The 11,350-nt window shown below is 38.7% G+C and overlaps 1 protein-coding gene across 1 annotated transcript in view; it reads left to right on the plus strand.

The window, feature by feature from the left end:
* Positions 1 to 1,624, plus strand: part of dhrs13b.2 (dehydrogenase/reductase (SDR family) member 13b.2) — a 4,914-nt gene extending 3,290 nt beyond the window's left edge. The window contains exons 7-8 of the mRNA XM_035679601.1: positions 249 to 268; positions 380 to 1,624. Coding sequence (XP_035535494.1) covers positions 249 to 268; positions 380 to 394 — 35 coding nt within the window. The 3' untranslated portion in view covers positions 395 to 1,624. The remainder of the gene's footprint in view (positions 1 to 248; positions 269 to 379) is intronic.
* The last annotated feature ends 9,726 nt before the right edge of the window (positions 1,625 to 11,350 follow it).

An 11,350-nucleotide genomic window follows, 5' to 3' on the forward strand; every position in this document is an offset into this window, starting at 1 on the left:
GTGTAAAATGGTTTGAGTGCTAGGAAGACTAGAAAGGCGTTCTTTAAGTGCTGTCCATTTTGATTTAAACACGGTACCTTGAAAGGAACATTAAAGAATGTACAAGAAGGGTTCATTAGAGGTATCACTCTCAGTACAACAATGGCGTCATGTGCAGTGCAGACAAATAACAGATGCAAATCAATGTTCATTATTTCCCTTTGACATATAAAGTGTTGATTGATTGTTATCATTTATTCTATCCACAGCAAGAAAACAATCAGTGCAGGTAAGATTATATGAACTGTTGTTCTTTATCTTTTGATTTAACAATCACCATCAATGGAAACCAATATTTAATCTCTCTGTCTGCATATGTGTGTGTGTGTGTTCTGAGCAGAAGAAACCATACTGAGCAGCCTTGGAAGCAGAGCAGACCAGCTGAAAGCACCAGTGAAGAGTCTCACTCCATCTCCCTTGCTCATTTTTATTTTAGAATGTCTCAGATGTTTAAATTGGTTCGGGGTTTATTTACAATGAATTTGTGTTTCTGTGAAACTGAATGTGGCTTCCATTTTGCTTTGATTTTGCTCAGGCTAAAAACTTGATGTTGAAGTAAATGATTGGTCTCCTAGGCCAGTGGTTCTCGACCCAGGGTCCAGGGACCCCCAGGGGTCCTTGATGGTGTTTCAGGAGGTCCCCAGAAAAACAGGGAATATTTTAATTTCACTATTATTTTACTGACTATAGGTTAGCCCAGGGTAAAGCAACCTGTGGCTCTATAGGCCCCTCTGCAGAGGCTCCCTGTGGGCTTAAAGTGATTTTTACCCAGTTGTAATTTATCCATTATACACAGAATTTTAGAAAATGTTTTAACGTTTCATGAATAATTTATCAATAATCAAATGTTACGTGACCTGACCTATTTTTATAAACCTCAGTAGCGGTGGCTACTCTTCTCCCTTGCTAGGCTAGCTATGAATTCCAAATCTAAAAACGAAAAGAAAGAATTTAATAGTGCATCGACAGATTATTTTGCTGCTGGCTTACTGATCTGCGGCAAGAAATTAGAATTATAAGTCTCTAATATGTTTTTTTTATGTTTTATTATCAAATGTCTGCAGCCCAATGAGTGTATAAGAATAGACTGTTTATAGGTTTCACACTCTTCAACCGGCCAATGTACAGCAGAGACAGTTATAGAAGAACTAAATCTTATCAGACAGAGATGTGTGAGACTACATCTTAGCAATGTGGAAAGCGAATATATTCAACACATTTGTTAGACCTCAAGGACACAAACTGTGTTTTAGTGAGAAACACTGAATGTAACAAGAATTGTTTATTTATGAGAAAACTCCACAGGTTTCCTTTAATGAAATGTAGCTGCAGCGAGACTTTAGTGTGAGACAAACAGCTGGTTTATTCTTCAACAATATGACAATAAGGTTAATAACAATAACCACAGAAGTATAATACACCCACCAGCTATTGAATGAATTGGTAAGATTCATATTTAAATAATTAACTTTGGTACCTTTTATTGTAATTATTATTTTGCAATGATTTGAAAACTTATTATATTGTCAGTTGCTACATTATATTTGCCAACATGATTGAACATTAAAGGTGGAGTAAGAAATTGTCTGAAATGTCCTTTCCTTTCCTTCATTATCTGTCAAACTGCAGAGTGAAAAGTGAAAATTTGGACTTAAGTGAAAGCTACAATTAAAAATCTGTCACTTTTACTTCTACTGAATGGTGAAAGCTATCTATTAACGTTCACTGACAGACATGTTTTGGAATACGCAGTACATTTTTGATGCAATTTGAATAATTTGGGGGAATATTTGCAGTTGCTGCTTCCTTGTAAGCTGTAATGTCCAAACACACTTTCACTGCACTAATATTTATTTTCTTTTATTCAAATCTCGGTTGTAAAAACAGAAAGTGAACAGATAGCTGCCACACTGCCCATATATCTTTATTGTCTGCACTTCCTGTTGTGGTTCTAAATTCCCCTAATTTTCTGTTTTCTCTGACATACCTTATATACCTTATATTTATATATTAATTTCATGTGTCACTTGATAGGGTAGGTAGTAAATAGTTCATAAAAACATAAAAACTATAAATAAATTGCACAATACTATATCACTGAGAAAACAGATGTTTTAAAGGAACAAACAGTGAGTGGAAAGAAAGACAAATTCTTTTGCCTGATTGGGTCTCTTGATAAATGTATCTAATGTATATTCACTTGAAGCAAAGAACTTTCTTAATCCTGAATCGGCCCTTTAGAGCATTCTTAAGTCTAATGCTTGGGACTTTGATAAATATAGGCCTTAAAACACAGACCATAATGGCCTAATGAGTTCTCTTTTTGTTGCTTCCTGTCAATCCCACACTCAGTTCTGCATACACACAAGTAAAATCAAAGCTTCTTGTAAAACTTCCAGATGAACTAGAAATGCTCTGCTTTCGCATTACATACTCTCTCTGTGCTCTCTCATTAGAAACACACACGCACAAAAACCATGCTTGTAAAACATACTGAACTTCACTGCTCGTATATGTAAGCTGTCAGCTTTGAAGAGCAGTGATGAAGAGGAACTTAAAGACGGAGTCCATACAGAAGACACCTAGACTGGTCAGTCAGATCTGAGTCCATTTACTGGGATAAACAGAGCTTTGCTCAGACTGATACCAGATGTGTGTTTGTGTGTGTGCTGCCAGCAGCCTGTGCCCTAAGGGGGAAGTGTATGTGTGTAAGTGCGTGCATTCGTGTGTGTATGTGTGTGTGTGGCCTAGGTTTGATTTGCACTATATATGTCTGGGAGGTACAGAGGACATACAGGAGAGTACAGTGAGGAAAAAGGAGAAGAAAAGAAAAGACAACAGATTTGACTTTGGATGTTTTTTAAATAAATGTCCTGACGAAACAGAAGAGAAAAGAACAAAAAGGCGGCATTTAAAGTTCAGACGAAGTCCGGGGGATGTCCCAATCGAGTTTTTTGGGCCTCAATCCAAATCCTTAAATACTGGGTTCGCTCCAATACCTCTGTATACCTACATATTGATTAAATATGTATCTGCCACAGTGAAATAATAATAAGCTGTAGCCTTCTAAACTCGGCACACCTTATTTTTCATGAGCTACTTGATCCAAATACTGAATGTCCTGATTCAAAACTATAAAGTTGATAAGCTATAATTAAAGCCAGGGCTTTTCAAATGTTTTGTGCCCAAGGCACACTAAAAGGCAGGCCAGAATCTCAAGTCACACCTGTATTCATATTTGTGCAAAATAGCCTCTATAACATGTGTTATCACTTTTATCACTCAAACATTTTTATTTACTAATGCCAAAGAGAAGTAGACACACTATTTCTCATGATACATCTATTAAAGGTCCAGTGTGTATGATTTAGTGGCATCTAATGGTGTAGTTGCAGAAACTACGGTGGATGCGAAAAGCAAACACCCCTATCAAGAGTCAGTGTTTGGTTTGTATATTCAGGTGATTATACACTAATGAAAACATACCTACGAATATTATATTCCATTTCTGCCAATAAAGTATTCTAAATGTTACACACTGGAGCTTTAACTAGCCCATATAAATTAAGACTTTATTTGAAAAGTGCTGATATAACAAATTCAAAATGAACTCATGACTTTTTGTAGTTTTATATTGTAATATGAATGTATAGTCGTAGAAAATTCCACATCACACCATTTGGCAACCACTGATTTAAAGTTATCATGATATGACTGAAAGTTTCCGAATGCAACTCCTGGCTACCTGCTAGAGAGAAGACGAGGGACTACAAAAACAGTCCAATCAGGATTGTTTGACATTTGAAGTGCTGCAACACCAGCTGGCTGAGGCGGACAACATAAACTAAACAGTACAGAAGGGATCAGATTTTGTTCAGCCGCTGATCCATTAAAATATGCCCTGGATCATCCCTGATATCAGGACATCGCTGCTAAAGACACAGACACATTCAAACAATCAAAATCAACAGAGCTGGTTGTGTGAACAGATACTGCATACGATACAATTTTGTCCTGAGCTTGAAGTTGGCCATTATCAGTGCTGTAGTATATGTTAAAGTTTAAAATTAAACAATCTTACCATAAAGTCTATTGCTGCACTGGAATCAATCAAATGAAACTATTAAAACAGTGGCCACAACCTTGGACGCAGTCAAAAGCAGAAAGTGCATTTTATATTCACTACCACAAATGGCCTTCGGATGCCACTCCATTCATAAGGGCCTTGACTTTTCTCTCAGAATACCAAATAAAAATGTATCAACACATTTCTCCCCCAAGGTATGTGTCTCTCCAAAGTTAACTTCTTTCTAAGAGTCATAATCGTATTACAGCTTAATGAATAGATCTTTGGCCACTTGGTGGTGGCACTACAAGCAGTAAACACAACATTGACATATTCTCAATCAAACAGACACACAGTGAACCTAAACAAACCATTCTCCATAAAAGTGAACGGTATCAGTGTATTATTGCAGCCAATGGAGCTGCCCCCTGCTGACCATTACACAGAATGCAGGTTTAAGACACTAATTTGTTGACTTCACTTCCCAAACATCTGTCCATTATATACTGTCAATGGTTCATCCCTACGAGTGACTCCTTTAACATTACAAGTATTCAGCTGATTCATTGTTAATATGAAAATATAGATTAGTTCAGCTTTAAGAAAATATTAACTTAAACAGAACTATATTTGAATGACAGCTGCATCCAGACTTCCTCCTGTTTTATTCAAATTAACCAACAAAAAAGTAACTAAAGATGACAAAGTGAGCAGTAAAACCAAACCCAAACTTTAAGCCTGCCTCAGAAACTTATGGGTGACGTGACACATATTGCATGATTACGCAATCTTCTTGACAATGGTGTCTCTATTATATAGTAACTGTACTAAAGTCTCAGGTTAACACCACACAAAGTGATTTGATGGTTGAACAGTCAGAGCCTCTTTTGTCACTGTGTTGCATTGCACAACATCTAAATATGACACATTATCCCTGAGAAAAAGACTATACAAAAACCAGCCTTTGACATTTATCCAAAAATGGCACACAAAGACGAATGGAGTTACACATTTAAATAATATGCTTGCTGCTATTCAATAAGAATACTTCAGAAGACTGAATTGTGCTACACAGATCATGTGGCTTCCTGTGATGTTCACGACATTGGAGAGGTTTTTCCATACTGACAATACTGAAATACAGTGGGGAAAAAATTTATTTTTAAGAAATAATGAAAACAAGCACAAATGTTGGCTGTGGCAGCTTCAGTGGAAAGAAACACTGATATCAGTCCTCTGTGGGGCTGGTTTGGTCCTGACGGCTGAACAGAGGTTTACAGTTACAGCGTAAAGCTCTGCTGGGAAAACTTCACTTCACCAAGCAAAGAAATAGATCATGCTGGTCACATAGTTCCACATCAGGGTGAAACAACAACTGTTGGTCGGAAACATTTGAGCATGACAGTTGGGACATTACATGTTTCATCAGTTCGGTATAATTACAGTTACTTTATCCAGTCACAGATCTTAATACGATAAGCCGGTTTGTAAGACAGGAGGCAAGCCAGGGCTGTTTGACTGCTGGATTCTTATCAATGATCTTTTGTCTCCAGGTGTGCTGTTACAGATAACCTGGTACGTTTGGAGTGTTTGGAGTGTTTTGGATAAATAAAGAACCACAAGTCCTTTTTATGATTTATATTTGACCGAATCTAAATACCTCTCTGGTTATAGTTCCTGTGTTCAAACGTACCTTTACCAACCTCTGTACTACGCAGGATGAAAAGTTACATAAATAAATATTGAAAGATCAGTGTTACATCTTTTTAAAAGTACAACCTTAACAATATGGTGCACCATGACACATTTTGGATTTTTGCAAAAAATAAGCTCTCTAGCAAATGATACTTGCACATTTTGTTCAGCAAGATATACTTCAGCACAGCACTTCTGCGTCACCAGCACTAAACTTTAAATGTGCTCTCATTCAGCCACTTGTTAGCAACCGCCTTTTTAAACACGTAAGCGCTTCCAAATTCACAAGTGGGGTATTTACTGATGTATTTTATGTCGTAAAACAAATCTTGAAACATGTATTAAGCTTGTGTTAACCACAGACCCTATTTCAGGGTATCTAACCAAAATAAACACTGACTTTGAGGCGAGGGAACCGGAGGGACAAAAATGCGAACTCATTTACGGGTTTTAGGACTGCATCACTCTCTTTGATGCTATATTAGCGATGATTTGAGCTAAATGCTTTTGTCAGCATGCCTGGTTCTTCTTCTACCTCTGTACCAGTTTGGACTACATGTTTATTCATATTTGCCGGTGTTTCAGTTAGTGGATAGTTTATTAAGGGTGGCTGTGTCACAGTGTGAGTCTAGACTGACCTTCTGATCCCGCTATGTCCCAGCAATAAACTGGTAACTTAAACTCAGTGGAAATTTCATGTCAAGAGCACTGAAGGTTCTATTAGTGTGTGTGTGTGTGTGTGTGTGTGTGTGTAGCTCACTAAACTAAACCGCTGGCCACACACTTAACTACTGCATGCATAATGAAGATCCATGTAGAGCTAGTGGAAAATTCACTGTCTGAGTGTGTTTTGAGAGTGCGCGTGTCATGGTCTTTCATCTGTCTGTGGCTACAGCTCCCCTCTTTTCTCTTTTCTCCCCATCTCCTTTTTCCTATTTCCTCCTCACCACAAATGCCCCCGTTTAATTTCTTCCTCGCCGTTCTCTGTTTCTGTCTCTTGACTTCAGCTCGGAGCTCACGGCGCAGCGCTCCTGTGATCTCTGAATAATAAACAGCTCTAATGATGGACCCACCGTCTGGCTCTCCTCTCCTGAGCTGTTGTGACAGATCTGGAATAACAGCAGACTGATTTCCAACACAAAGGGTGTTTGGAAAAGCAAAGCAGCTAATTGCCATCACTGTTCTCGCTGACAGACCTTGACTCATTCAGTTTATGTTCAAACTCAGCTCTCAGGCCTGCCAGTTTCTCTTGTGAGGTCAGGTTGCATGTAGTCTCAGCAAGTAATAAAAAAAATAAAAATACATGCAGCAGCTTGGAGGCGATGAGCTCATGCATGCAGTTTCTGGCCTGGCTGACGGCACGCCGCTATCAGCCAGCAGCTTTTGGAGGCTCTGGGTTTTCATGTTGAAACACCACAGTTGCATAAGAAAGGGAGAAAGAGAGTGAAATATGATTTATATGGCATGCCGCAAACCAACATTTAAGTCAGATCGTAAAACAAGGATGTGTCATTGCATAGCTATGCAGCAAGCCTCATGAAAATGTTATAGGAAAATAGCTGGATCAGTTCACAGGGGAATTTCTTGGTTGTGTTTTCGGGAAACTGTTTATGTAGCGCTATCACAAGAAGAAAGCAGTTTTGATTTATGTGGTGACATGATGGAGATAAGTATTGGCGACTTATTGGGCGGCAAAGTGGGATGTGATGGAGAACTGTTTTGCTTCATATCGAGATTAATGACACTGAGTATTTTTAACTTTTATTCCTCCCTCTGTTTGTGTTTACATGGTAACTGAAGGGGAATAACTGTAATTGATAGTGGACCTCAGAGACCGTGTGTCAGTGTGTGTGCCTGTTCACAGTGTCTAACTGCCCCGTGTATATGCTTCTCAGTGGAGAATGTCTCCATTGTGTGCCATACCATTCAATGGTTGCTTCCAGCTGCAAGTTTGAGTGGGTGTTAACCACATTCACTCACACACACTTGCAGGGCACATGGGGTAAACACTCTCAGGGTACGACTGGGTTTCACAGTGTCATGGATAGTTTGAAGAGGCTGGCGCCCACTGAGGGAAAACAGGAACCATGGCTACCGCGCTCTGATTTGTAAACGTGTTGTGTTTGTTGATGTCAACACAGTGACAGTCCTCATGTTGGTCATCAATATTTGAAAACTGAACTAAGAGTTGCCTGTTATTATGCCAGCTGGCTCTCAACGTAGCTCTTATACTCTGAGGGGACATTAGATCTCTCTGATGTCAAGTGGAATTGAATAACATTTGCGTTCACTTGTGAGCCAGATATTTTTCCCTCAGGAGACGGTGGAGACCAAAACAGAGCTAAAGGATAATTAATATTGGACTTACCAATTGGCCAGGTATATGATGATTCTGATGAATGCTAATGTTGCTCTGTATCTGCTGGATGTGTAACTAGACAGCTGTTTCATCAAATAGACTTGCAGGTGATAATGTATCAGTGTTGTGTTGTTGTTCTTGTTTCCGCCCAAAGTAGGACCAATCTGGGGATCATTTTAATGTTATATATATGGTATTTAAAACTTTAATATATCAGCAAACAACTATTTGCTATGTAAAGATAAAGGAGAGTCATGGTGTCCTGAGCAGAGATTGACGTCACATTCACCTGTGTGTCTGTGCTTTGTTTAAAAAGCCGGTCTGAGAGTGACTGAAACTGCTGCTTTTCTCATATGTTGGACTTTTGAGTTGGCAATTGCTGCGGAAAAACAAACTACTACTTTGCTGATTTTTATTTTGTTTCTGTCCACTCTAATTCAGTGATAATGTTATGATGATATGTAAGATAAAATTATGTTTTTGTCTATGGAGTTGGTATGGTTGCAAGTCATAGCGATATTACGTCTGTTTCTGGTTTAACAAAAGGTCTATCTCTGACGGGATCCTTTCCATAATATTGCGAGAATAACAATCTGAGCCTGTCAGTGGCAAAAATAAGCACTTTTAGTGGACTGACTTTGACAGGCGCATTTGTCCCCAGAGATTAGCTCGCTAATGTTACATGGCAGCCATAGCAGCCCGTTTTGAGGCTATTTTTTCAAGTAACTCTTTGAATTAAAGGTCCAGTATGTAAAATTTAGGCTATATAATTATCATCAATATAACCGTAGGTATGTTTTATTTAGTGCAGTGTCACCTGAAATCAGAAATCATTGGGTTTTCATTGCCTTACAATAGGCCGTTTGTTTCTACATTGGGAGCGGGTTGTTTTGGCCACCGTAGTTCCTCTTTTACGCTTGGAAGGGAAGGTGAAGCGAGGAAGTTACAATCTGAAACTATACGGCTGGATGCCACTGAATACCACACATGCCTCCCATACAGCCCATTGACTGAGATGCTGGTGCAACATGTAGTGGCAAGTGAGTTTCATATGAAGTATATCATTTTTTAAGTGTCTTTTTAAAGGATCAGAGTTTCCCAATTAAATGAAAGCATTGCATTTTCCATCACTTTGATGCTACATTTTTACAGCTTTTTTAAATTTTTTACAAACACTATGAACAATATTTCTGCATTAAGGAACCCTATAGTTCTTGATGTTTCTCTGAGTTATTCAACAGTTTCCATAACTACCAGCTCTTCCAGCTCAGTAAATCAGGTCTGTCTCCTTTCCAGCTGAAAAACATCGACTATATGTCAGGCCTCTTCTAATTATGGACAAACAGACCTTCTTCTTCACTTATCCGAGGGTACGTCCTCCATCTGTATGTGCATAGTTCCGCTCTGACATAAAGATATCTCCAGTATACGTTTTCCAAGACTTGTATGGAAACTTACCAAACTCCAACCGGTTCAATCCAACATTTCTCTGATTAAATGATCAAAGTAGCCCCGTCAGCAGGAAGACTGATGTCCAGAAAAAAAAGACGAGGTTGAAAGATGGTCTTCTCATTTCCAAACAACATCTCTCCGCACGTTGTACACTACAATTTAAAAGCAGACGTCAAAATACTACTTAAGTGGAATCCATCGCTTATTTTATGAGTAGGTGGTATTCAGGATGGATCCGTACTGAGAGATGATATAAATAACTGAAGGGTAGAAGGTTCAGAGCAGAAAGCATACTTTGTGGTGATACAGCGTGTAGCAACCACACTGTAAGCCTTGCTGACAGTGTAATTTGTAATGAAGAGGCCAGATTGTGTGTGTGTGTGTGTGTGTGTGTGTGTTTAGATGTCACGGTCAGAGCAGTGCCCCAACAGCGTAACACGGGAAAGGTCAGCAGGACAGATTCCCAGACTGTTAAACAGCAAGAAGGGACGTTCAGGGAAATACAACCGTTGTGCTTTCTCTCTGCATGTCAGTCTCTTTCGGTGTGTCTCTGTTTCACACTCACACACACACACAAATACATGCATACACGTGGTGTAAAGACAACACACTCCTGATTTATTGGCTCTCCAGGGCCTGATAAAACTGATAAAACTCATCCTGAATGACCTCATTTGTACTGCTAGAAGATGGAACAGACAGTCAGCCACTGTATGTGTGTGTGTGTGTGTGTGTGCATGTGTGTTTTCTTTTGCAACACTTGGTGTTTTGGTTAATTAGAAATGACTAAACTTATTGTCCTCTTTCACTCATGTCTCCTCTGTTTTTTCCTGTTTTATGTCTTCACACCCATCTCTGGTTAGTGTGGGTTCTATTTATGTCATGTATTCCTTCATTCAAACGAATGAATGAATAAATTACTTAAAAATAAACTTTTTTGAAGACACACATTACATTTTCTGAAAAACTTAGAATGTCAAAGTCATGTCCAACCTGAGTTTGACTTTTGGACCACTGGACCTGGTTAAATCCCTGCTCAACGTTTAAGACCCAGACCTGCGGCTGTAGTTCCATATACTACACTCCTAAACCAGGTGATTGTTTAAGACCACAGTGAAGCTTAACTGCTGCTAATTTAGTATTTTTGTTTTGTTTGAAAAGTTCAGCCTTTAGCAATAGCTATAATTTTCAATATGTCCTAAAGTGCATTTCTCAGCAGCCTGTATGACCTTCACAAAACAGATTCATATGAGCATTTTCTGATCTGTCACTGCTATGATAAAGGTTCAGCAAGTAAAACTACTTGGTTAAGATTCGAGAAAGGTTAAAAGAAACAAAAGAAACCAAAGGAAATATTAATTGGAAGAGGATGCAGCGTTGTTCAGTAAAACCATATGAACCAGGCTAATTTTTTGCTGCAATGCAAGGCACTTCATTGGCCAGTCCAATACTCCCTCATGCCTCGACAACTAAAACGGTCCATTGCCAATGACTTACAAAACAACATAAATGATCAGACCTTTGTTGTGAAATGGTTGCAGTTTGGTTATGGTCACCAAAACTTCTAGGTTAGGTTTAGGAAAAGATCATGTTTGGGTTAAAATAAGTATGTTAACTTACGTTATTTACGTTAAGTAAGTTATGTAAGTTAACTTAAAATAAGTCAACGTTGACTTCTGGTTTCACACGGGACACAAGCTGTGTTCTCCTGAATGAAAGTCTGGTTGTGTTTGACCCAA

The sequence above is a fragment of the Morone saxatilis genome, unplaced genomic scaffold (assembly GCF_004916995.1).
Source record: "Morone saxatilis isolate NCDOM2014 unplaced genomic scaffold, NCSU_SB_2.0 Contig8, whole genome shotgun sequence".
NCBI classification, from domain to species: Eukaryota; Metazoa; Chordata; class Actinopteri; family Moronidae; genus Morone; species Morone saxatilis.